This window comes from Crocodylus siamensis, chromosome 1, assembly GCF_052110815.1.
Source record: "Crocodylus siamensis isolate JL-2025a chromosome 1, ASM5211081v1, whole genome shotgun sequence".
Lineage (NCBI taxonomy): Eukaryota > Metazoa > Chordata > Crocodylia > Crocodylidae > Crocodylus > Crocodylus siamensis.
The window spans coordinates 425,478,559-425,505,378 of NC_143395.1; the positions used below are offsets into that span (position 1 = coordinate 425,478,559).

General features: G+C 53.9%; 3 protein-coding genes across 3 annotated transcripts in view; all 3 read left to right on the top strand.

Moving 5' to 3' along the window:
* Positions 1-247: 247 nt before the first annotated feature.
* LOC149875748 (uncharacterized) overlaps positions 248-26,820 on the top strand; it is a 79,821-nt gene continuing 53,248 nt past the window's right edge. The window contains exons 1-2 of the mRNA XM_090064118.1: positions 248-360; positions 8,229-8,416. Coding sequence (XP_089920244.1) covers positions 8,248-8,416 — 169 coding nt within the window. The 5' untranslated portion in view covers positions 248-360; positions 8,229-8,247. The remainder of the gene's footprint in view (positions 361-8,228; positions 8,417-26,820) is intronic.
* LOC149875749 (zinc finger protein 620-like) lies at positions 9,894-18,771 on the top strand. Its single transcript, XM_090031172.1, has 3 exons — positions 9,894-10,189; positions 18,054-18,173; positions 18,439-18,771. The coding sequence occupies exons 1-3, from the start codon at positions 10,039-10,041 to the stop codon at positions 18,492-18,494; spliced, it is 327 nt and encodes a 108-aa protein (XP_089887298.1). The 5' UTR covers positions 9,894-10,038; the 3' UTR covers positions 18,495-18,771.
* On the top strand, positions 19,454-20,578 carry LOC149875750 (uncharacterized). Its single transcript, XM_090031509.1, has 3 exons — positions 19,454-19,537; positions 19,787-20,088; positions 20,173-20,578. The coding sequence occupies exons 1-3, from the start codon at positions 19,454-19,456 to the stop codon at positions 20,576-20,578; spliced, it is 792 nt and encodes a 263-aa protein (XP_089887635.1).

A 26,820-nucleotide genomic window follows, 5' to 3' on the forward strand; every position in this document is an offset into this window, starting at 1 on the left:
CCTGAGATGGAGACATTCCTGAGGGAGGGGGAAACCTGCTCCCTCTGCCTACGTGACTGATATCAGCTACCTGGGTGAGGGGCTTCTACCTGGGGGGCTGGAGTCTGCCTGGCAACTAGTGATGTATTTCAAATTGGTTGGCCGACAGCCAACCAAAGCTGGCCTCCACTGGACCAGGTGAATGAGATCACAGGGGCTATATAAGTTAAGCCTGCCCAGGAGGAGGTGGTAGCAGCCATGCAGGGGACTCAGACTTAGAGAGGAGCTTAACCATCTGAAACTGGCTCTCTCCCCCATAACTCATGAGCTAGGAACAGCCTGCCTCCAGAGGGAACCTGCAACAGCCTCGGGATGATGCATGTGAGTAAGCTGCTCGAGATCTGGTTAGATATCTAGCTGGCAGTAACTCAGATGTGTGATCAAAAGGCTATCTCAGCCAGACTGTTTTGCTCTATGGGACTCCTATGATATCGCTTTATCTTGTACGCTATTTTCACCCTACCACTGTAATCAATACAGTTCTCCTTTGTGACCGGTGTAGGAGAGTTACTGAGGAGCGGGTCTAAATTATGCCTAAGAGACCCCTTAGGTCTGCGGACTAAGGGAGACTTTCCTTTTTGGCCCCCGACTTGGGGAAGTGCCCCAAGTGCCTGTACTGGGTCGAGTACCAGTAGGAGCATTAGGGCTGTGTTTCCCTGAGGACACAGGGCCGAGACAGTCCCTTCTTGGGGTGGTGGCAGCTTACATTACCCCCAGGCTAGCGAGTGTGCTCCCGGATGGGGGTCAGCCGGATGCGAGGTGCCCCCAGGGAGGCACTCAGAGTCGAGAGCCAGGAAGGTGGCTGGGCGCAGGGAGGTGGGTGGCTCAATGCAGGAGCGCCCCCTACTGGCCTGTTACAAACCATACTGATGAATTTTTGGGGCACCCTTACTTCATTATTTCCCAGAGGCCTTCACGGTTCACCGTGTCGAAGGCACATGTGAGGAGAAGGTCGATGTGCTGTTCCTGGAACTTTTCTTGAAGCTGCCGGACTGCAAACACCATGTCGGTGGTTCTGCATCCCTTTCTGAAGCTGCCTTGACTCTCAGGCAGTAGGCCGTTTAGATGGGTAGACGAGACCCTTGTGAATACATACATAAGTAAATATGTACATAAGTAAATACAGGCCCTCTCTCCCCATGGCTATCCCATGGCTCACTCCCTCCTTCCCTCCCTTGGTCCCTCTGTCCCCGTGACTGCCCTCCCCCTGGCCATGTCCCAGCTTATTCTGAGTGGGGGAAAATTCGCTCCCTGTCTCCCTGTTGCACCCTGGGGTCTACTCCCCACCCTCCCTTACACGTTGGAATGTTCCAGTTGTTGCTGGCCCGCATGCCCACTGTACTAAGTATAATGGCTTGAATAAGCAACTGGCTTTTGGGCTGGGATTAGGGTTAGAAATCCTTCCTGGGCCACCCTATCGCATACCTCTGTGCCACGGTGGGACTCTTGTGCACATCTCTTACCAGAGACTTGCCTGGCCCAAAGTGTGGTTTAGCCATGCCAGGCTGTCAATTGACAGTGCCCCATGCCCACTGTACTAAGTATATGGGCTTGAATTAGGGACTAGATTTGGTCTGGGATTAAAGATGGAAGTCCTTATTAGGCCACCCCACACTGTGACTCTGTGGCACTGGGGGACTCTCCCAGGCATCCCTGACCAAAGTGTTGTCTGTCACAAAACCCAGTTTGGCTGTGCCATGCTGTCAATTGAGACCCCCTGCCACCCACTGTACTAAGTATAATGGCTTGAATAAGGCACTCTTTCTGGGCTAGGATTTGGACCCGAATAAGGAAATGGCTTCTGGGCTGAACTAAAGATGGAAATACTTCTTAGGCCACCCCACACCATGACTCTGTAGCACCGGTGGACTCCCCTGGACATCCCTAACCAGAGTCTTGCCTTGGACCGCAGGTGGTTGAGTCCCTGGATGGCAGCCGTGGGTGAGACTCCCTTCGCCAGGGATTTGGCTAGGAGGGAGCTCCCCAGCTTGGTTTGCCATTGACTGTGATGGTGATCCATTCTGAGCTACAGTTAATAGTTAAGGTTTTGCTTAGGGAGTACCACTGTCCCCCTTTTCCCTTGTCATAAACTTGTTTTAATTTAACATTTGCTATTGAGCAAGCAGGTTGTTTTAAATGACAACACCCAGTTTTAAGTTACTTTACCAAGTGTCTGGGTGGTGGCTGGAGGTAGATATGAAATGCTGTTGAAAAATGCCAGGAGCCTGTTTACACATGCTCTGGGGTGGGGAGAGGGGTGCCACTCTAGTTAAAGCACCCCCAGTGTCACATGTATTCAGCGTCCTGTGCTTCAAATTGTAGGTAGGGGCACTTTAACAAAGCTTGTCTGAAGCGCTTTAGTTAAAGCACTGACACTGCCTTTTTGAAACACGTGGACAGTGAATACACATGATACAGAGGCTGCTGGAGCGCGCTAACTAGCATGCTTCAGCACACTGGCAGCAGACTCGATTAACTGAGTCTGCTCTGACACGTGCTAAATACCACGCATTAGAGCAGAGGTCCATCACATGTACTGGAGCCCTATATTTGCATACAGCCATTTGTCCTGCCATCCAGTGCCTGGCAGAACAGCAACATAAAAATTTTAGAGGTTGGGTGTCACCTGGCAGGCTGACACCCAAAAAGCTAGCATTGCATTGAGCGGGGACATGTCCAGATTTCTTCAGGAGGCTGCTTGGTAGTGGGGACACGTTTTGGGATGTTTCCATGAGGGTTTTGCCCCATGTTCCCAGGAAAAGGGCAGCTCCTTTCATAGTTTTCATAGATTTCATAGACATTCGGGCTGGAAGGGACCTCGGGAGATCATCGAGTCCAGCTCCCCACCCAAAGGGCAGGAAGTCAGCTGGGGTCATAGGATCCCAGCAAGATAAGCATCCAAATTTCTCTTGAAGGCGTTCAATGTAGGTGCTTGAACCACCTCCGGTGCCAGGCTGTTCCAGACCTTGCGGGCTTGGACAGTGAAGAAATTCTTCCTTATATCCAGCCTGAAATGGTCTTTGAGAAGTTTGTGACAGTTGGACCTCGTCATCCCTTGGGGCGCTCTGGTGAACAGACGTTCCCCCAGATCCTGGTGGTCACCCCTGATAAACTTATAGGTGGACATCAGATCACCCCTGAGCCTGCGCTAAAGATGCCCATGGCTCTGGTCTGTTTTCCTGACCCCTGATCATGCGCGTGGCTCTCCTCTGGACTCTCTCCAGCTTCTCCACAACCTTTTTGAATTGTGGAGCCCAAAACTGGACGCAGGACTCCAGCTGCGGCCTCACCAAGGCCGAGTACAAGGGGAGAATGACGTCCCGGGATTTGCTCGAGAAGCATCTATGGATGCACGCCAGGGTTTTGGTCGCTTTACTAGCCGCAGCATCGCATTGCAGGCTCATGTTCATCTTGTGGTCAGTGATGACCCCCCAGTCTCTTTCTTCCGCAGTGCTAGCCAGTGTAGCACTGCCGAGCCTATAAGGATGCTGCAGGTTTCTCCTCCCAAGGTGGAGAACCTTGCATTTTTTGGTTTTAAATACCATCAGGTTCTCGTCCACCCATTTCTTGAGCCTGTCAAGATCTACCTGCATCACCCTCTTGTCCTCATGTGGAAGCTTTACCCCAGAGTTTGGTATCATTGGTGAATTTGGATGGTCTGCTTCTGACTCCAATGTCCACATCATTAATGATGTTGAACAATAGGGGTCCAAAGACAGAGCCCTGGGGAACCCCACTGGTCACAGGGCACCACGACGACTGACTTCCATCAACCACCACCCTCTGGGTCCGACCACAGAGCCAATTCCCCAGCCAGCAGATTGTGGTGGACCCGAGGTTGCAGTTGGCCAGTTTTGCCAAGACAGAGAACAGCGGAAAGATGATTAGGAGACAAGTGATGGGTACCGTGAGAAATAGTGTACCCCAGATAGGTAACAGAAGTCTGACAGAACTGGGGCTGAGAGAGGGAGGCTTTGTGGCCCTGTGCTGCAAGTTGCTCTAAAAGAGTGACAGAGTCCGTTTGGCAGTGAGGGAGCGTATCAGAACAGAGAAGCACATCGTCTACATATTGAACTAGCACAGGATCATGAGGCAGCTGGACTGTATCAGGGTCAGACTTGAGAAGCTGGTGGATGAGTCACGGAAACCTTGAGGCAGACGGGCGAAGATGTATTGCTGGCCCTGATAAGTAAAAGCAAACAAATATTGAGAGTCGTGGTGAACTGGTATAGAAAAGAAAGCATTACTGAGATTCACCACAGTAAAATAAAGAGCAGAAGCAGGTATTTGAGACAGTACAGTGGTGGGGTTGGGTACCACGGCTGTTAAGGGAATCACAACATTGTTACTAGCATGCAAATCTTGAACAAAATGATAAACAGGCAACCCCTCAGGTGTACACTTCTCCTTCTTTTGGACTGGAAGGATCGGGGTATTACAACAGGAGTGGGCAGGTACAAGGACACCCTGTTCTAGGAGACCTTGTATTACAGGATCAATGCCTCTGGAGGCAGCAGCCGACAGCGGGTATTGTGGGATCGATGAAGGAGACACTCCTGATTTAACTTTGATAGAAACTGGGATGGCACCCTTGAGAAGTCCCACATCGGTTGTGGAGTGAGTCCAAAAGGACTCAGGAAGGTGAGCCAATAGCTCCTGTTGCAACGAGGAAGAATTGGACTCGGGTTCCTGTTCCAGCAGTGTCATCATCAAGGCAGAAATTTGAGTCTGGGGTAATGTGAGGAAAACCCCATCTGGAGAACAGTGAACTGTTGCTCATAATTTGCAAAGACGGTCTTGCCCCAATAGATTTACAGAAGCGCAAGGACTCGGCAAAAAGGCATGTTGCTCAGTAAGGGGACCCAAGGTAAATGAGAGCGGCTGTGTAACGGGGGGGTCAATGGGTGGATCCCTAATACCTACAGCGGTGATTACTCTATCAGAAATGGGAATCTTAGAAACAAAATCAGAGCTAAGCATAGACAAAGAAGCACCGGTGTTGACAAGAAAGGGGACAGTCCGTCCTTCCACAGTAACAGGTATTGTAGCATTGGAAAAGGCAGAAAATAAAGGGACTAGAGTCTCTGGGTCTTCTCAGCTGTCCTAATACTGATTTTTACCTTTGAAGGACTGGAGAGGAGCTGGTCCGGGCAGCGGAGCTCGGCGGGCACCTGGCTGAAATGGAGGGGCACTAACAGAGAGCTGGGTCCCCAGGGTTTGTTCGGGCACTCATTTTTTCAATGGCCTTTTTGCTTACAGTAGTGGCAGACATTGTTGGGAATGTCAGAGGGACCGGGTGGTCGGGCTGAGCGAAACGGTCCTGCAGGGCGCGGTGGTTTGGTGCCACCCTGGAGATCTCTGATTTGCAAAGCCATCAGCTTGTCTGGAGACTTTGATTTTTGCTGTTGAGCTTTAGTATAGAAATGAGTGGCAGCAGCCAAAATTTCGGTGAGGTGTTTGGCTTCCCACCCAATCACAGTGTTTTGCAGGAACTTGGAGATCCTAGGTAACAGCTCTAAAACAAAGGCCTGAATAACGATGGCAAGGAGGCTGGTTTCTAGGTCCTGATTGCCAGAATGTGCCTTAAAGGCTTGGACCAGGTGAGAATAGTAAGCGGCAGGATGCTGTTCTGGCTTTTGCTTTTTAAATTTTTCTTCGCTATGCTTATAGGAAGCCATAAGGGAGTGCTTATGGTGCTTTTCAGACTCGTCTTCCCATAGTTACCAGGCTTCCATTTGAACAGGGTGCTTACTTTCCAAATTGTCTCGGAGGTGTTTGAGGATATGATGATCCCACGACCCATCTAAGGGCCAGCGCAATTTGGGGTTACCATTGGGATACCAATTCCATTTAGTTAGACATTGAGTTGACCAGGGCCCATATTTTAGATTCCTAAACAGGGCAGGATCCCGCTATGGGACCTTATTCACCCTGTCATGCATCAGCAGGGGCATCACTAACAGGTCCAGAAAGATCTTGCTTCCCCTCTATGCGGCACTGGTCAGGCTGTGGCTGGAGTCCTGTGTCCAGTCCTGGGCGCCGCACTTCAAGAGGGACGTGGGGAACCTGGAGAGGGTCCAGAGGAGGCCACTCGTATGGTTGGGGGCCTCTGTGGCCAGCCCTATGAGGAGAGGCTGAGGGACCTGAATCTCTTCAGTCTCTGCAAGAGGAGACCGAGGGGGGATCTTGTGGCTGCTACAACCTTATCAGGGGCCAGCAGCAGGGACTTGGGGACAGTCTGTTCCCCAGGGCCCCCCTTGGAGTCACCAGGAACAATGGCCACAAGCTGAGGGAGGACAGGTTGAGGTTAGGTATTAGGAAGAACGACTTCACAGTAACGGTGGCCAGAGCCTGGAACAGGCTCCCCAGAGCGGTGGTGCTTTCACCTTCCCTGGAGATCTTCAAGAGGAGCCTGGACAGGCACCTGGCTGGGGTCTTATGACCCCTCCACCCCCAGTGCTCCTCCTGCCCATGGCGGGGGTCGGACTTGATGATCTGTCGAGGTCCCTTCCCACTCGGTGATTCTGTGATTCTTAGAGGTCCTGCTACCCGTTGTCCTGCCTAGGACTTACTGACACCGAAATGGGCAAGTACTCACCCTGGCCAGGGATTTTTCCAGAGCGAAAGAGACGGATGGTAGATCAGGGTCCGGAGTGTCGAAGCCACAGAGCCAAAGAACCGAGTCGAGGAGAGCCTTCTCGGAGTGACGGAGTCGAAGAGCCAAGACGAGGGTCCTACTCGGGGCGGTCTGTGTAAGGACAAACCCACGCTGGGTGCCAAGACGATGTAGAAATTTAGACAGGATCATTGTTTGCCTAACAGAAGTGCTTTATTTTATATGGCCAGGGGAGAACAGCGAGAGGTGGCTGATGCTGATGCTTAATGAGAGTAAAACACAGGCTGCTTTATATAATGATAAAGCACATACAGGTCAACCCCCCCCACCCCCCCCAGCACCAGGCTCTTGGCAGTTTGATAGCAACTTGTCTCCGTGTCTGGCTGAGCTAAGTGAGCTTTCTCATGCTGTCTCCTGATAAGCTTATCTGAAGGCTGCGGTGTAACTTTTGCTCAGCCTTTACATTTCCCCCACATCTTGACCCGACACAGTAAAACACTCCTTTCAGTACTTTTCCATTCCTCATCACGGGCAGCTCAACCCTGGGGAAGGGCCATCAGGATGACAAGGGGCTGATTTGCACATGAAGACACAGTGGGGGCAGTGACTAGAGCCAGCCCCGGAGCGCCCTGCTGTGTCTGGCACCCCCAGGGGCCTGCGCCTAGCCCCGGCGGGGCCAGGAGGGGAAGTGGGAGGTGAGGTGGAGCAGACCTCTCTCTCCCTGGAGCCATGCGGGACAGGACCTCCTGCCTCGCTGCACCGCACCGCACCACACTGCCCGCGCCCGGAGCTGTCTGAGCAGAGGTGCAGCCCCCGGAGGGGTGGGGTCCCGGGGGAAGGGCACTGGACAGGGGGGCCGGGGCCACCCTGCTCTTGCAGTGAGGCTGGGTGCTGGCAGGGCAGTCCGAGAGCCTGTGTCCCGGGCCTGGTCTGGGCACCTCTCCCCTGGCCGGGCAGCGCTTGGCTCTGTACAGCAGAATCTGCCCTGCCCCACCAGGGAGCCCCTGCCAGCCTGGGCACATGGGGGGGCCAGGGGGCAGCAGGGGTGGTGCTGGGAGGGGGTGGGCAGGTCGAGAGTGCGGGGCGGGTGTGGGGGACCGAGAAAAGGGCTGTGGGTCATGCCCAGATGCGTGTGCAGGGAGTGGGGGCAGCCACCCGTCTGCCAGTGGGGGGCAAGCGCATGGCATTGTGGGAAGGGCTGGGTCCTGTGTGGATGCTGCGGGGGGGGCTCGGAGGTGCCTGGGTGGTTCGGGGCTGCCTGTGGGAGCTCTGCCAGCACCGCAGCAAGGAGCAGATCCTGGAGCTGGTGGTGCTGGAGCCGTTCCCGGCCATCCTGCCCCGGGGATGCAGAGCTGGGTGTGGGGGCAAGCGTGCAGACCTGCGCCGAGGCCGAGGCCGCGGCCCTGGCCGAGGGGTTTCAGCCAGGACAGGAGCAGGACGAGACGACCCAAGTGCGAACGTTTCCCTCGGTGTGGCTGCTGCTGTCCCCGTGGCCGTGTGCTGGGGGGTGTTCCCCCCCGCCCCGTCTCTCCCACGTCCCCGCTCCCCTGTAACACGCTGATCTCGTCCCCAGGTCGCAGTGAGTGTGCGAGATGCCGTCCGCTGTGGCGCTGCAGGACCCCGGTGACTCCTGGCCGGAGCAGCCCGAGGGCCGTGGTGCGGACAGGCCCGTGGAGGAGTCGGGAGAGAGGGACACCCCGGGGCCTCGGGACAAGCCACCTCCTGTCCCCCGAGAGGGGCCCCGGCCCCCCCAGGACTCAGGTGAGGGACCAGACGCAAGGGCCGGGCGTGGGGCCGGGTGCCGGATGGCTGTGCTGCATGCGGGGCAGAGGATCCAACGTCTGCCCCAGCCGGGATGGGGCTGCAACACTGGTAACCGCGGGGCTGGGCTGGGACCGAGCTGATGCCTGCGGCTGGGCAGCTCCCAGGCTGGGCCCTGATCTGCATGTGTCACAGCACAGAGAGGCTGTGTCTTGGGCCTTGTCGTGCTGCCGTGGTACCGATCAATGACCTTATTCATGTTCCAACAGTCACCTGTCACTTCCTCCTGCCCCTTACTCATGCCCCATGAGCCCTCTGTGCCCAGTCAGGGGCTGGTGCAGGGGACGGAGAAATGAGATTCCCCAGCATACTCAGCTGGTTCAGGTACAACTAAGCCAAGGCTCTGTCCTGCTGCAGATTCCCCTGAAACCGAGGAGACCTGGGAGCTGTCAGCAGACAAAAGCTCCTCGGGCTGGTGCCCCAGGCCAGGCCCTTCCCCATGAGCGGGTACGAAACAGTAGCTTGATCCTGTCCAGAAGCAGGAGACACCGTCCCTCCGTGCAGAAATCTCTGCCAGAACGTGTTGCTCCAGGCAGTGCTCCCAACAGATCAGCAGTGTTTGCCCAGTGGTCCTGGAAGCATTTCCCATGGCCTGGAGAAGACTGGCCTTGCATTTTCCCTCCTTTTAGCATGTGTATCTGACACAGCGCTAACAACCCTTGACCTTGTTTCCCAGGGAGCCGTGTCCCTGCCAGCTCTGCATGGTGTTGTGATGACCGCCCCGGACTGGGGAGAGTTACTGGGGCTCATCTCCAGCCTCCTGCCCTAAGCAAGAGCTGTGGGACGAGGAGTCTGCCTTCTCCCTGCTCTTCCATGCACCAAAGCCTCCGTCTGCCTTAGTCCCAGGCCGGTGCGGGAGGCGAGCAGGGCTGTCCCCGTGCCAGCAGCACCAGCGCTGCCCTCTGCGCTCTTCCCCACCCGCAGGTGCTGGGACCCTGAGCGGCGCTGAGCAGAAACCTCCCGGAGAAGAGCCTGCGAAGCTGGATGTGCAGAGGACTTGCCCAGGGGGACTGGAGGAGAGGGGCTCCCTGACACCCGAGCCAGGCCCAGGGCAGAAGGGGCAGGGCAGGCCTCCAAAGCAGGGACAGACGCTGAAGGTGAGCAGGGCACCGGGTGCAGTTGTGGGGAGCACAGCCGGGGCAAAGCGCAGGAGGAGCCAGGGGTGCTGTAAAAAATGAGGAGCAGACAGACCTGAAGAGCATCAAGCCTGTGGTGCCAAAGGCTGCAAACAGTCCAAGCTGGCATTAGCAGGAGCTCCCCCCAAGTGCAGACCCCAGGGGTGCTGGCATGGGACGGCCTGGTGGGAGTGCATGTAGACAGCATTCCCTGACTCCAAAAGTGATGGCCCGGTTGCCTCAAAGGACTGAGCCAAAAGACCGTGGTGAGCTGGGCTGAGGCCAACACGTGAGCTCCCATGTGCACAGCTGCATCCACCTCGCATGTCCGCTGAGTAACGGGGGATGCTGCAGCCCTGCCTGTCCTGGCTAAGCCTGCAATGAGCTGTAGTGCAGAGTGATTGCAGACGGGGCCGTGGGGCTGGGAGTGACTGGCCCAGGACACTGATGGTGCAACACTTGTACCTGCAGCTCCGGGAGGTGTTTGAGGACGTGGCGGTGTATTTCACACGGGAGGAGTGGGAGCTGCTGGATGATGAAGACAAGGTGCTTTACCGGGACCAGATGGTGAAGAATTACCAAGCCCTCGTTTCCCTGGGTAAAACTCTCATTCTTGCTTCTCCATGGAGGTATGCGGTCTCTGACATTTTCTAGTCATCTCTCTGTGTTTCAATAGTCTCATCCTTGTCAACTTTTGGCAGGTGGTTTAAATGCACCAGGACAGACTGGAGGCTGACTGGGTGGGCAGCAGCTGTGCAGAAAAGGACCTGGGGATGACAGTGGACAATGAGCTGACCAGGAGCCAGCAGTGTGCCCATGTTGCCAATAAGCCTGATGGCATCTTGGGTCGGTTTAGTAGGAGTTTCGCCAGCTGTTAAAGGGAAATTATTTTTCACCTGTATTCAGCACAGGGGAGCCCACATCTGGAGTCCTGTCTCCAGTTTTCCACCCCTCGCTACAGAAAGCATGTGGATACATTGGAGAGATTCAAGAATGGTTGGGGGCCTGGGGGACATGACTTATAAGGAAAGACAGAGGTGATTGGGCTTATCTAGTCTAGAGAAAAGGGGACTGAGGGGAGACGGAATAGCAGCCCACAGCTTCATGAAGCGGGGCTCGAAAGAGAATGCAGCTGGACTGTTCTCAGTGGGGGCAGCTGACAAAATAAGGACCAATGGTTTCAAGTTGGAGGAACGGAAGCTTAAGTTAGATATAAGGAAGAGTTTTTTGACTAGGAAGGTAGTGAAACACTGGAACAGGCTCACCAGAGAGGGTGCAGAGTCTCCATCCTTGGTGGTTTTTAAAGCCCAGCTGGACAAAGCCTTGGCTGGGAAGATGTAGTTTCATAGTTTCATAGTTTTTAGGGTTGGAAGGGACCTGAGTAGATTTCATAGATTTCATAGACATCAGGGCTGGAAGGGACCTCAGGAGATCATCGAGTCCAGCCCCCTGCCCAAAGGGCAGGAAGTCAGCTGGGGTCATAGGATCCCAGCAAGATAAGCATCCAATTTACTCTTGAAGGTGTTCAATGTAGGTGCTTGAACCACCCCCGCTGGCAGACTGTTCCAGACCTTGGGGGCTTGGACAGAAAAGAAATTCTTCCTTATGTCCAGCCTGAAACGGTCTTGCAGGAGTTTGTGATCGTTCGACCTCGTCATCCCTTGGGGCGCTCTGGTGAACAGACGTTCCCCCAGATCCTGGTGGTCACCCCTGATAAACTTATAGGTGGCCATCAGATCACCCCTGAGCCTGCGCTTTTCCAGGCTAAAGAGTCCCATGGCTCTCAGCCTGTCGTCGTAAGGTCTGTTCTCCTGACCTCTGATCATGCGTGTGGCTCTCCTCTGGACTCTCTCGAGCTTCTCCACATCCTTTTTGAATTGTAGAGCCCAAAACTGGACGCAGTACTCCAGCTGCGGCCTCACCAAGGCCGAGTACAAGGGGAGAACGACGTCCCGGGATTTGCTCGAGAAGCATCTATGGATGCACGCCAGCGTTTTGGTCGCTTTACTAGCCGCAGCATCGCATTGCAGGCTCATGTTCATCTTGTGGTCACTGATCACCCCCAAGTCTTTTTCTTCTGTAGTGCTATCCAACGTAGCACTGCCGAGCCTGTAAGGACGCTACAGGTTTTTCATCCCAAGGTGGAGAGCCTTGCATTTTTCAGTGTTAAACACCATGAGGTTCTTGTCCGCCCATTTGCTGAGCTTGTCCAGGTCAGCCTGGATCACCCGCCTATCTTCTGACGTGGATGCTTTGCCCCAAAGTTTGGTGTCATCGGCGAACTTGGCCAGCCCACTCCTGACTCCAATGTCCACATCATTAATGAAGATGTTGAACAGGATGGGTCCAAGGACAGAGCCTTGAGGAACCTCACTGGTCACAGGGCACCACAATGAGTGACTGCCATCAGTTACTACCCTCTGGGTCCGACCATGGTGCCAATTTCCCAGCCAGCGGATCGTGGTGGAGCCAAGGCCACAACTGGGCAGTTTGGCCAAGAGGTGATCATGGGATACTAGATCAATGGCTTTTTTGAAGTCAAGATATATGACATCAATCTCTTCTCCCTTGTCCAGGTGATAGGTCACCTGGTCATAGAAGGAAATGAGATTGGTCAAACAAGACCTACCCACAGGAAACCCATGCTGGCTATCCCTTAGGATGTTAGCTTGGGCCAGTCCATCAAGGATGGCCTCCTTAATAAACTTTTCTAAGATCTTCCCCGGGATAGAGGTCAGGCTAATGGGCCTGTAGTTAGCCGGATCCACTCTCCTCCCTTTCTTGAAGATTGGCACCACATTGGCCTTCTTCCAGTCTTCGGGCACTACACCAGAGTGCCAGGAGTTTTCAAAGACCCGTGCCAGGGGCTGGGCTATGACGCTGTCCAGCTCCTTGAGTGCCCTGGGGTGCAGATTGTTAGGGATCATCTCTTCCTGCCGTGGCAGGAAAGATTATTGGGGTCAAACGACCCCCACAAGGTGTTCATCTAACCTCCTCTTAAACACCCCCAGGGTAGGGGCCACCACCACTTCTCTTGGAAGTTGGTTCCAGACCCTAGCCACCCTGACCGTGAAGTAGCGCCTCCTGATACCTAACCTAAACCTACCTTCTGCCAGCTTGTGACTGTTATTCCTGGTCACTCCTGGCTGTGCTCGGGGGAACAGTGACTCCCCCAGTGCCTGCTTCCAAGAGAAGTGGTGCAGGCTCCTACCCTGGGGGTGTTTATGAGGAGGTTAGATGAACATCTTGCTGGGTCGTTTGACCCCAGTAATCTTTCCTGCCATGGCAGGGGGTCGGACTAGATGATCTGCTCAGGTCCCTTCCGACCCTAGAAACTATGAAACTATTTCTACATTCTGGCCTTTGACATGCTGTGAAATGTGTGTGTCCGTCTGCCTCCTTGTGTCCAGATTCATGACTCCCAGGAACCTGTAATTGCGAACCTGTGCACTCATCTCCCCTCCTAGGATGATCCTCTCATAGATTTTACAGATTCATAGACATTAGGGCTGGAGGTGATCATTGGATCCAGCCCCCCGCCCAAGGGGCAGGAAGTCAGCTGGGGTCAAAGGATCCCAGCAAGAAAAGCATCCACGTTTCTGAAAAGAGTCCAGAGCAGGTGCTTGCTCCACCGCTGGGGAGAGCCCATGGCAGGGGATCGGACTTGATGATCTGCTCAGGTCCCTTCCGACCCTACCAACAGACTAACTATGAGTATATTGCAGACTTTGGCGGCTCGGACAGTAAATAGGTTTTTCCTTATGTCCAGCCTAAAACGGTCCTGGATGAGTTTGTGCCCACTGGACTTTGTTATCTCTTGGGGTGCTCTCAAAAACAGGCATTCATCCAGATCCTGATGCACACCACTTACGTACTTATAGGCTGCTTCTGATTCACCCCGAGCCTGAGCTTTTCCAGGCTCAAGAGTCCCATGGCTCTCAGCCTCTCTTCATAAGGCTTGTTCTCCTGCCCTCTGATCACGCACGTGGCTCCTCTGGACTCTCTCAAGCTTCTCCACATCCTTCTTGAATTGTGGAGCCCAGAACTGGATGCGGTACTCCAGCTGTGGCCTCACAAAGGCCGAGTACAATGGGAGGGTGACATCCTGGGATTTTCTTGAGAAGCACTGGTAGATGCAAACCAGAGTTTTGTTTGCTTTGCCAGGGGCAGTATCGTGTTGGTGGCTCATGTTCATCTTGGGGTCAGTCATGCCCCCACATCACCGCTCACATAGGTTCTTAGCCAGAGTGCAGGACATCCATCAAACCCAGGAGGTGCACAGCCCCACCAGGGGGGACGTCTTGTTGGACCTGGTGCTGGCCACTAGAGACGACTTGGTGATGGGGTGCGGGTGCTCAACCCCTGGGCGACAGCGATCATCGCCTGCTGGAATTCACCATCCAGCACAAGGTCGTAAAAGCCTGCAGCAAGGCAGCAGCCCTAGGTTTCAGGAGGGCAAATTTTCATAGATTTCATAAATTTCGTAGACATCAGGGCTGGAAGGGACCTCAGGAGTTCATCGAGTCCAGCCCCCTGCCCAAAGGGCAGGAAGTCAGCTGGGGTCATAGGATCCCAGCAAGATAAGCATCCAATTTACTCTTGAAGGTGTTCAATGTAGGTGCTTGAACCACCCCCGCTGGCAGACTGTTCCAGACCTTGGGGGCAATTTCAATGAGCTAAGGAGAATAGTCGGGCAAGCACTGAGGTCCCGAAGGGGAGGGGAGCCAGGTATCCAAGGAGAGTGGTCGCTCCTCAAGGAGACGATCCTCCAAGCCCAAAGGGAGGTAATCCCAACACGGAACAAAGGGAGCACCAAAAACATCTGGGAATGTCTCCTAGCTAAAAGGGAGGTGTAAGCCCAATGGAAAGGAGGGGCCATTGCCAGGAATGACTATACTGCAGCTTCTCGGGGATGTAGTGGGGTAGTTAGGAAGGCCAAGGCAGAGATGGAACTGGGGCTAGCTTCCCAGATTAAGGACAATAAGAAGTCCTTTTTTAAATACATCGGGGGTAAAAAGAAGATTCCGGGTAACGTGGGGCCCCTGCAGGACGCATTGGGAAATTTGGTCGTCACACCAGATGACAAAGCCAACATATTTAATGATTTCTTTGCCTCCATTTTCCTAAGCAGGGACCGGAACAGTCACTCCCCCGCTGGCCCCCCCCCCAGGCCCCAGGGGAGGCACACCTGGACCAAGGGTTAGTGAGGTACTAGTTAGGGAGCTTCTGGCAGGATTGGACGTATTCAAGTCAGTGGGTCCGGACGATCTCCACCCTAGGGTACTAAGGGAATTGGCTGAGGTCATTGCGGGACCCCTGGCAGGGCTGTACGAGCACTCATGGTGCTATGGTGTGGTCCCAGAGGACTGGAAAAGGGCCAACGTGGTTCCCATCTTCAAAAAGGGAAGAAGGAGGACCAGGGAAACTATAGGCCAGTTAGTCTTACCTCGATCCTGGGCAAGCTTTTTGAGAAAACTATTCTGGCACATATCCATGAGGGGCTGGGAGGGAGGTCATGCTTAGGGGCAACCAACATGGGTTCATCAGTGTCAGGTCCTGTCACACCAACCGGATGGCCTTCTATGATCAGATCACCAAGTCATTAGATGCAGGGGTAGCAGTGGACATCGTCTTCCTGGACTTTCGAAAGGCCTTCGACACTGTCTCTCACCCTGTTCTCATTAAGAAACTGGGGCTGTGGTGTTGATACCCACACAGTCAGATGTGTCGCCAACTGGCGGGAGGGCCGCACCCAGAGAGCAGTGGTGGACGGGTCATTTTCGACCTGGAGGGATGTGGGCAGTGGGGTCCCCCAGGGCTCGGTCCTCGGGCCCACACTGTTCAACGTCTTCATCAGCGACTTGGATGAGGGGGTAAAAAGCACCTGCTCAAATTTGCTGATGACACTAAGATGTGGGGGGATGTGGGCACACTAGAAGGGAGCAATAGGCTGCAATCAGACCTAGACAGGTCACAGGGGTGGGCGGATGAGAACAGGATGAGATTCAGCACTGACAAGCGCAAAGTGATGTACCTGGGGAGGAACAACCAGCACCATACCTACAGGCTGGGGAATTCCTTTCTTGTCATTACAGAGGTGGAAAAGGATCTTGAAGTCGTCATTGACTCCAAGATGAACATGGAGTTATGGCGAGAGGTCAGACTAGATGATCTACTCAGGTCCCTTCCGACCCTAGAAACTATGAAATTATGAAACTATGGGCTGGCAGTGTGGGGACACAGGAAGGCCAACCGCACCTTGTCTTGCAACCACAGATGCATCTCAAGCAGGTCCACGGAGGTGATCCTCCCCCTCTATGCGGCACTGGTCAGGCCGCAGCTGGAGTACTGTGTCCAGTTCTGGGCGCCGCACTTCAAGAGGGATGTGGGCAGCATGGAGAGGGGCCAGAGGAGGCTTCTCGCATGGTCAGGGGACAACAGGGCAGGCCCTATGAGGACAGGCTACGGGACCTGAACCTGTTCAGCCTCCACAAGAGAAGGCTGAGAGGGGATCTGGTGCCCTGTTACAAACTAGTCAGGGGGGATCAGCAGGCACTGGGGGAGTCCCTGTTCCCCCGAGCACCGCCAGGATTGACCAGGAATAACGGTCACAAGCTGGCAGAGGGCAGGTTTAGGCTAGACATCAGGAGGCGATACTTCACGGTCAGGGCGGCTAGGGTCTGGAACCAGCTTCCAAGAGAAGTGGTGCTGGTTCCTACCCTGGGGGTGTTCGAGAGGAGGTTAGATGAACACCTTGCCGGGGTCGTTTGACCCCAGTACTCGTTCCTGCCATGGCAGGGGGTCGGACTAGATGATCTACTCAGGTCCCTTCTGACCCTAGAAACTATGAAACTATGAAACAATCACACTAGGGAAGGCGGTCCCTTTGGATTAATGAAAAAACATCACAAAGTAATCATTAAGCAGGTTGGCTTTTTCCTGGGTGTCAGTTGTCAGCTGCTCCAGTTGCATTAGTAGGGGTCCGGTGTTACCCTTGTTTGTCTTCTGGCTCCATACATATCTGAAAAAGGACTCTTTATTGTCCTTGATTTGTGTAGCCAGTTGGAGTTTGGTTACTGCCTTGGCTTTCCTGGTTCATTCCCTACAGGTGTGGACCAGTGCTGAATACTCCCTAGTTAGTGGTATTTCCTGTCTTGCATCCTGTATAAGCCGCTCTTGTTTGACATTGGAGGTTCATGAGTTCCCTGTTGAGCCAAGGGGGTTGTTGTACCCTTTTACTACCTTTCCAATGGGTTGGGGTAGACATCCCTTGTGCTTTCAGGATTGCTCCCTTAAGCAGCTACCATTCATCATGAACTCCCCTCCCTGTCCAGTCATGGCCTCTCAGGGCCTAGACAACAAGCCTCCTGAGCGTCTCAAAGTTGGCTTTCCTCAAGTTGAAGACTGACTTGTCAGCTTTTTGAATGGATAGTAAAAGTGATCAGCTTGTGGTCACTGTCTCCCAGCTTCCCTTTGGTTCTTAGGTCACTGACTAGATCACTGACTAGATCATCCTCTTTGGCCAATACCAGGTCCAGCAGCACCTTACCTTTTGTCAGCCCATAAACTTCTTGAGATATGTAGAGCTTGTCCACGCACATGAGGACAAGTGTGATCTCTCCTGTACAGGGTATAGCCATCTTTACTTGTGGTCCAGTCATAGAAGGAGTCCCACCAGGTCTCCGTTACCCCTATGAGATCATAGTCATTTCTGTTTAGCAGAAGGACCAGTTCCTCCTGTCTATTCCCCAAGCTCTTGGCATTAGTGTACAGGCAAGTAAGTGTGCTGTTGGAGGCCCTAGGCTTCCTTGCACTCATGGAGGAGCTCTGTTCCTGGGCTGAAGTAGGAGTGGGTAGGAGTAAGAGGGGTAGGATAGGATAGGATGTTGAATTGTATCCTCTCGTTGGATAGGGCACATCCTTTCCTGTGCCCTGGTGATGTTGCATTACCCTCTCTCTCAGAAAAAATCTCCTTGTCAGGGATGTGTCACGGATGCTTTTCACTGCAAAAAGTCCTCATTTTAAACCTTCACTGAGAATATCTTCATATTCACTCATTTTTCTGGATTTTCACTGGTAAGATAAATGCTATCTATCAATAAGTGTGCCCATTATCTCTTCCTTTTGGTACCTTGAAAACAGTAAAAGCTTTATCTGTCTGCTCCCTGGTATATCAGGGATCACTGCACCTCCATGCCTGTCCCTGGTTAATGCCCTTTCTAAACCAGGAGTGGTTGATGCTTTGTTTCCTATGACCATCCCTCCACTACTTGGGTGACAAGCACCATTATTTATTGAAGGTTTCTCCCTGCAGTGCCTTCTCTTTCCTAAATGCCCAATCCTGCCTTGTCCATTAAGGCACTAATAGAAACTATCAGTTCATGGATCCATTCCCCAAATTTCAGTTGGTTATTCTGCATCTAGTACAAACACTAACCCTCTTTAACCACTGCCACAAACAGGATATCAGGGTCCCACACCTGCCTTAATCTGCAGCATCCAGCAAGGACAGGTGGAGCTCTGGGGCTCTGATGATGATGAGGAGCGTGGGGAAATCTCCAGATCAGAAGAGCTGCTGCCAGGTGAGTTGTGTCTGTCCCCTCCACCCTACTCCACTCTCAGAAATGCTCCATGCCCAGAATGACGGGGGACCTGGAAACTGCAGACCCACCCAGTGCTGCCCTTGCAGGTTGCTGACTTCAAACACAGTACGTTATGCTGTAATGGCCCTGGCAGGTGTTGTTCCCACTCCCTGAATTTCAACTATGTGAAGATAAGCAGCTCTTCCCTTCTGCCTCTCATGACAGATGGTAGGGGGCAATCAGGTTTTCTGTCTTGATTTTTCAGCCCAGATCTGCTATCCTTGGGATACCATGACCTTCCATCTTCACTCAACTGTGTAAGAGTTGATTCCCCAGCCCAAGGTAGCTATACCTCTCTACGACCTTCTTCCAGAACATGATGGGATTTGCAGCCCCATGTAGAAATGAAGATGGTATGCAGAGGCTCTATGTAGCTGTCACTGCTGGAGAAGAAAAAAGCTGAGGTTTTCCTTGGCTTCTTCTGATCAGGTTACTGGGAACCCAGGAGATGTTTCATCCTGGTCTCAGGCTGCATCAAATGGCTCCATGGCAAGGGTAGGATTCAGAAGCTTTCAGGTCATCGGGGGAAATGAATCCCCCATGGTTTCCACCATTATTGCCCCCTTTGTGTTTTTTGTCTGGGGCCCTGAGTTACCTGAAGCCTGAGACTCAGCACATAGTCCAGGTTCAGGTTTGTACCAAGACCTTAGACCCGTTGCAGACACCTTGGACCCATCAGCAGAGGAAAGTTTCATGGGCTCATTCCCTGCACCAGGCCTTGTCCTAGAAGCAGGCAGGAAGCACAGCCCTACTCTGTTCAGAAGAGAGAGCCACAGCTCTAGGTCCTCCACTCCTCCTCAGCTCATGGCAACATGAAACTATTCAGGTACTGTCCTACCATATGTGTCCTACATGTGCTTCTCTTAGCAGGGCCAGAGGTGATGGGGCTGACAAGTGGGCCTCTGAGAGTTTGGCTCTGAACTCTCTGGAGTAGGGACCATTAGCCCAGCACAGGGACCTGCCCTTCCCTCACACCCAGCACATGGGGTTTTGGCAGGAAAACCTTGTTTCCTTGAGGAACACAAGTGCCAAGGTCCAGGCCTGCTCTGAGGCCCATACCAACAGAAGGAATAGCAGTGTTTGCCTTCTGCCAGCTGGGTAAGGGCTAATCTGGAGTTTCTCTTCCCCATGCAGCAGGTGCCTGGCTGTTGAGCAGAGCTGAGAAGCAGAGTCCTGCAGACTTGGAGCCACCGTGGACTTCCCCAGGGAATTTGGGTGAGATGGACTCCCTGAGACTTGAGAAAGAATGGAACAAGAGTCCAGGGAGGCCCCAAAAGTGGAAGAAGAATGTGGCAGTGAGTCAGGTACCATCTCCACCTGGGCGTGAGAGTGGAGAAGGGGCAGAACCCTCAAAGAGCCCTGGGTGCAAGGAAGAGTATGTGGAGCTAAATAACCTAAAGAGCCACTGGAAAGAGGCACTGCATCCCAGCCAAGGCAGTAGGGAGGGTCTCAGAGGAAAGCAGGAGCTCACTGCTGATCACTGGGGCAGAGCCCACCCCTGCCCTGAAGTCCAGAAAAGCCTTAACTGCCCATCACTCCCGGCTCATCACAAGATAAGGCACACTGGGGAGAAGCTCCACATATGCACCAAGTGTGGAAAGAGATTCACCCAGTCCTCCAACTTGAACCGACACCGGCTCATCCATACAGGCGAGAAGTCACATCAGTGCTCAGAGTGTGGGAAGAAGTTCCACTTGTCCTCCAACCTGATCCGACACCGGCTCATCCACACAGGGGAAAAGCCATATCAGTGCTTAGAGTGTGGAAAGAGCTTCAGATGGATCTCCACCCTGAACCAACACAGGTTAATTCACATGCCAGAGAAGCCACATCAGTGCTCTGAGTGTGGGAAGAGGTTCCACCTGTCCTTCCTCCTGACCCAACACCAGCTCATCCACAGTGGAGAGAAGCCACATCAGTGCTCGGTATGTGGGAAGAGGTTCTGTCTGTCATCCTACCTGACCAAACACCAGCACATCCACACAGGGAAGAAGACACATCAGTGCTCAGACTGTGGGAAGAGCTTCAGCCGATCCTTCAACCTGACTAGACACCGCCTCATCCACACAACAGAGAAGCTACATCAGTGCTCAGAGTGTGGGAGGAGATTTACCCGATCCTCCCACCTGACCCAACACCAGGTCATCCATGTGGGAAAGAAGCCACATCAGCGCTCAGAGTGTGGGAAGACATTCACTCGGTCCTCTCGCCTAGCCCAGCACCAGGACATCCACACAAAGAAGAAGCCACATCAGTGCTCAGAGTGTGGAAAGAGCTTCACCCGATCCTCCACCCTGACCAAACACAAGCTCATCCACACAGGGGGGAAGCCACATCGGTGCTGATAGTGTGGGAAGAGCTTTAACCAGTTTTCCCACCTGGTCCAGCACTAGGTCATCCAGACAAAAGAGAAGCCCCATTGGTGCTGACAGGAATGGGAAAAGCTTCACCCAGTCCTCCAACATGGCCTGGCACCAGCTTGTCCACATGGGGGAGCAGCGACATCAGTATTCAAACTGAGGGCAGACCTGCGTTGGGCCAATAGAGGGCGCTTCTATGCTGAGCTACCCACCTCCCCATGCCTGACCAAAACCATGCTTCAGGTGCCTTCCCTGGGGAGCCTGCATCTGGCCAAGTCCCTTCTGGGAGCATACCCACAAGCATGGGGTAACTGCTGTCACCACAAGGGCCTTCGTCTTTGTTAGGGCTCTGTACCACCCAGGGTACTCAGAACTTGTTGACCTTAGAGGTGCTTAGTGTACTGTGACTTTTTGGGGTGCTTCTTTTAGCCCCAAGCATTCACTAGTAGCCTCCTGCATGGGAGGAAAGTAAAAAAGCCATTCCCTCCTTAGCCAGCTGAGTAAAGCGGCTATAGAGGCAAGTCTCAGCCACATAAGCAGTTACAGCAAGGCATGCTATGACGGATAACTTTATTGCTTAGAGAGGGAGAGAGGGAGGAAGGAATACAGAACGACATGCTGAAAGAAACCCAACTTGAGCAAAACAGAATTGTCTCGTTGGCCCTTCTGATACTAATCTGAAGGTACATAACTCTAAATCAGGGGTTCCCAACCTTTTTATGCTGAGGACTGGCAATCCGCAGACGGGAAGTGACCGTGCACTGGCCAACTGTGAACCAGCAGTGACCGGCATACCGTGGGCAAGCAGCCAACCCCTATTTCTACTGCGTACTGTACTGAGTACAGCATAAAAAATGGTGGCTACCGGTACACAGTATGCCAGTCACTTCCAGTCCCTGGTTTGCCAGTCTGCAGTCACTTCTGGTCTGGCAACCAGCCCTTCTGCAGACCAGTAGCCAGCCCTTCCTGGCCCGGGCCCTGGGAACCCCTGCTCTGATTTCCTGGCTAAATTCAGGTAAGCTATTTATAGGTACATCCGGGGGATTCTGGAGGCCCATGCTTCTGTTAGTGTTTCCGAAAACATCTCTCCGGAAGCAGTGCTCACCTAGACCAGGTGACCTGACCCTTAAATACATTTTCTGACCCCATCACCTGGCTCCGACCAGAAGCAGGAAATATTTAAACCAAGCTGAGACAGACCAGTCTTTTTAAAAGACATCAGACTCCCCAGGTGGAGGGCCCAGCCTCACCGAACAGGCCCGGCAGGGACCTCGGTGGGGAACTGAAACGACGGACCCCCGCAGCACCAGAAGGGGGAGGGGAGGTCTCAGGCCTGGGGACAGAGAAAGAGAGCAGAGGATTCCTTCACACCTTCAGCCTGGCCGAACACTGGCTCATCCACGTGTAGGAGGAGCCACACTGGTGCTCGGAGCGTGGGAAGAGCTTCCCCCGATCCTGGCACCTGGCCTGGCATCAGCTCAGCCACACGGAAGAAAAGTCACATTGGCGCCCGCAGTATGGGAAGACCTTCCTGCACTCCTCTAAACTGGCCCAGCAACAGTGCACCCACTTCCGGGAGGATCCCTAATTTTGCCAGCAACGCAGGAATGGTCTGGGGACGTCCACCTGTTCAGCACCCACCAGCGTCTGCATCCAGGCAAGCGGACTCATGCTTGGGGACTGCAACCGTAGTTCACCTATCGCTCGGCCCTTCCCGGCACTGCACAGCCCCAGTGACAGAGAGGCTGGCCCCCAAAGTCTGAGGGGGAGGGGTTGGAAAGAAACTCCTCAGGCAGAGGCCAGCCCAGATGCTGGGGGAACTGTGAGACGATGAGCCTTGCCTTGAAGCCTGTGCCATCCCCATCATTTTCTGAAAGCAGTCAGTGCTCCCGGGGGAGAAGTGCCTTCACAGTCGGGTGCCCTCCCAAAGACAGCTGGCTCCACCTGACACCCAGGGACTGTCTTCAGCTAGCTCCCAGCTTTGTCCTCACTCCTGGCCCCAGGGTCCTAGTATGTGAGGCTCTTGAGTTGCAGGAAAGGGGGCACATTGCTGGGGAAGCAGTTCCCTACCTTCCACCCTGACCTCGCCTTCCCTCATCATCGCGGTACCCCTCTCCCAGGCCTGCACGTGGCCATCGGGTGTGCAAGAACCTCCCACGGCCACCCCACGAGCCCAGTTTGGCAGGTTGTGCTGCTTGGCCCCTCGTCAGAACTGTGCACCACCAGGCGCCAGCTGCATTCCCCACAACTTTGCCTCCTTCCCTTCGCCCCATTTTCTGTAACAGGGCCTTGCTAATCAAGCCCCACAACTTAAGAGGATATCCCGGTGGTTGGAAACTATGCCCTCTCCGGGTCTGTGAAGTGGGAAGAGCCCAGAGCCCAGACCCTTCGGGGGGCCGACGTCTCTGTGATTTCCCAACCCCTTCCCCTGCCAGAGACTGCTCCACAATCCCGGTGTTTTCCCAAACCTTCAGGAGCAGGAGCTTGTCGCACTCAAGGCATTACACCCGTGTCCTGCTGTGCAGCACCAACCCTGCCCTTTTGAATAAAACCGTGGCCTTGGAAAGGAGAGTATCTTTTCTTGGTTAAATCTGATAGTTGGGGTAAAGGAGATGCAGTGTGTGACAGGTCATGGCTCTTTGGTGCAAGGGTGGGGAAAGCATGAATGCATCCCGTGGGTGAAACGCAGCACGTAAACTCCCACTGGCAACACTGAGACTTCCCTGCTAGTGCCATTGGCACAACGAGTGTCCCCTGGGGTACTCCAAGAGGTTAAGTACTCACCCTGCAGCACACTGATTCATTTCCAAAAATGTCCTTTCTGCTGATACCCCTGAGCAAGACAGGTGACAAATGCAAGGAGTGCCCAGGTAAGAAACAGGGATCCAAACAGTCTCCCAAATCAGGGGGGTGGCACAAGCAGCTAGGCAAGGCCTTAAATGCCTATATACCAATGCTTGTATTATGGGGAATAAGCAGGAGGAACTTGCCCTCAGAATAGCCAGTTCAGCCCCAGACATAATAGGGCTTACAGAAACATGTTGGGATTCATCCCACAACTGGGCAGTTAGCATTAGGGGCTATAGGCTTTCCAGGCAGGACAGAGAAGGGAGGAAAGGTGGGGGTGGGCGCTTTATGTCAAGGAGCAACACACATCCTCTGCCAGCAGAATGGGGTCAAAGGAAGGGAAGCTGAAGTGCTCTGGGTCAAGATACAAGGGGGCTGTGGGGAGAGGGATCTAATGGTGGGGGTCTACTACAGACCCCCCAAACAAGGGGAGGAGCTGGACCGGGAATTTTGGGGCCAGCTTGCAGAGGCACTTAAGGCAAGGGATGCAGTTGTCATGGGGGATTTAAATTACCCGGACATCTGCTGGGAGGAGCAGTCAGCCAGGTCGGACCGTCCCAGGGGGTTCCTGTCAGAGATACAGGACCTCCACTTAATCCAGGGGGTGCACAGTCCCACCATAGGAAATGCCCTGTTCGACCTGGTCCTGGCCACAGGCAACGACCTGGTCAGGGGCCTCCAGGTCCTCGACCACCCGGGTGACAGCGATCATCCCTTGCTGGCATTCACCATCCAACGCAGGGTGTCGAGGGCCTGCAGCAAGCCGGTAGCCCTAGACTTCAAGAGGGCCAACTTCACCGAGTGGAAAAGATTAGTGGGAGAGGCGCTGGGGCTCCCGAGAGCAGGGGAGCTCAGTGCCCAAGATGAGTGGTCATTCCTTAAGGAAACAATACTCAGGGCCCAAGGGGTGACCATCCCAACAAGAAGCCAGGGGGGCAGGAGTGCCCGAAAGCCCCCCGGCTCACCAAGGGCATACGGGAACGCCCGACTGCCAAAAGGCAGCGTACACCTGGTGGAAGGGGGGTGCTATCTCCAAAGAGGAGTATACCTCCTCTGCTCGGGCATGGAGGGGGGCTGTTAGGAAAGCCAGGCGGACATAGAGCTAGGACTAGCGTCCAAGATCAAAGATAATAAAAAGTCCTTTTTCAAATATATAGGGAGGATGAAGAAGGCACCGGGTCATGTGGGGCCCCTGCAAGATCCTCTGGGCAATCTGGTGGTTGTGCCAGAGGAGAAAGCAGACCTTTTTAACCAATTCTTCACCTCTGTTTTCTTGTGCAGGGACCGGGACTTCCCCACCGTGATACAAGACAGACTCGAAGGGAACTCCTCCAGACCCCAGGGAAACTCTTTGAGAAGATCATCATGGAGGACATCTGCAATGGGCCGGCTTCAGGATGATGCTCAAGGGCAACCAGCACGGTTTCATTAGGGACAGGTCATGTCAGACCAACCTGATTGCCTTTTATGATCAGGTCACAAAAGCCTTGGATGCAGGTGTTGCCGTGGACGTACTCTTTCTAGACTTCAGCAAGGCCTTTGACACCCTCTCCCACCCCATCCTCATTAAGAAATTGGGCGACTGTGGCACTGATGCCTACACAGTCAGATGGATTGCAGGTTGGCTGAAGCGTCGCACTCAGAGGGTGGTGGTGGACGGGTCATATTCAACCTGGGGAGAAGTGGGCAGCGGAGTCCCCCAGGGCTCGGTCCTTGGCCTTCGCTGTTCAATTTCTTTATCAGCGATTTGTATGATGGGGGAAAAGCAACCTGTTTAAATTAGCTGATGATACCAAAATTTGGGGTGAGGTGAACACGCTAGTAGGGAGGGAAAGACTGCAGCAAGAACTGGATAGGTTACAGGGGTGGGCTAACAAAAACAGGATGCGTTTCAATACTGAGAAGTGCAGGGTGCTCCCTCAACACCCTGGGGTGGAGAGCATCTGGACCCGCTGATTTGAACATGTCCAGCCCCTCCAGAAGCTCTCTAACCCGGTCCTCCCCAACCTGCAGTCTGGAGGCGTTCCCCTCGAGTCCGTCTGGCATCATGGTGGGGCAGTCCTGGTCCCTGCCCAAGAAAACGGAGGTGAAGAATTGGTTAAAGAGGTCTGCTTTCTCCTCTGGCGCAACCACCAGATTGCCCAGAGGATCTTGCAGGGGCCCCACGTTTCCCAGTGCTTTCTTCATCCTCCCTATATATTTGAAAAAGGACTTTTTGTTATCTTTGATCTTGGACGCAAGTCCTAGCTCTGTGTCCGCCTTAGCTTTCCTGACAGCCCCCCGCAGGCCCGAGCAGAGGAGGTATACTCCTCTTTGGAGATAGCACCCCCCTTCCACTGGTTGTTCACCGCCTTTTTAGCAATCAGGCTTTCCCGTACATCCTTTCGGGCACTCCTGCCCCCCTTGCTTCTTGTTGGGATGGACACCCCTTGGGCCCTGAGTATCATCTCCTTAAGGAACGACCACTCATCGTGGACACTGAGCTCCCCTGCTCTCGGGACCCCCAGCGCCTCTCCCACTAACCTCCTCAACCATTGAAGTTGGCCCTCTTGAAGTCTAGGGCTACCACCTTGCTGCTGGCCCTGGACACCCTGCACTAGATGGTGAATTCCAGCAAGCGATGATCGCTATCACCCAGGTGGTCAAGGACTTGGAGGCCCTATGGCCAGGTCAGGTCGAACAGGACATTTCCTCTGGTGGGACTGTGCACCTCCTGGATTAAGTGGAGGTCCTGTATCTCGGACAGGAACCTCCTGGCACACCCCGACTGGCTGACTGTTCCTCCCAGCAGATGTCTGGGTAATTTAAATCCCCCATGACAACTACATCCCTGGTCTTAAGTGCCTCTGCAAGCTGGCCTAAAAATTCCCGGTCCAGCTCCTTCCCTTGTTTGGGGGGTCTGTAGTAGACCTCAACCATCACATCGCTCTCCCCACGGCCCCCTTGAATCTTGACCCAGAGCACTTCAGCCTGCCCCTCCTCCGACCCCATTCTGCTGGCAGAGGACACGTAGTGCTCCTTGACATACACTCACCCCAGTGGGCTGCAGCGGGCCATGGAAACGCTGAAGCCTGTTGCAGAGGAAACTGTATTTTGGTGTGGGGTGCACGCTGCGGAGGGCGTGGCTTTTGCTAGTACGCACACTCCAAGAAGGCTGCAGACATTGGGGCTGAGCCAGTCTGTTTCTGGGGTCGTGCCCCTAGATCTGCATGTGGGACAAGAGCAGGGGTGGGGGACACTGTTGCCCTTAAATCTAACCTACTCCCTGGTGGGTGGATGGTGCTGTGTATTTTTCAGGTGGAGAGCTACAAGGGACAGGCAGGTGAGGGACTAGATGTCTTGATACTAGGCCAAATATTTTGAGGGTACAGCCTTAATAA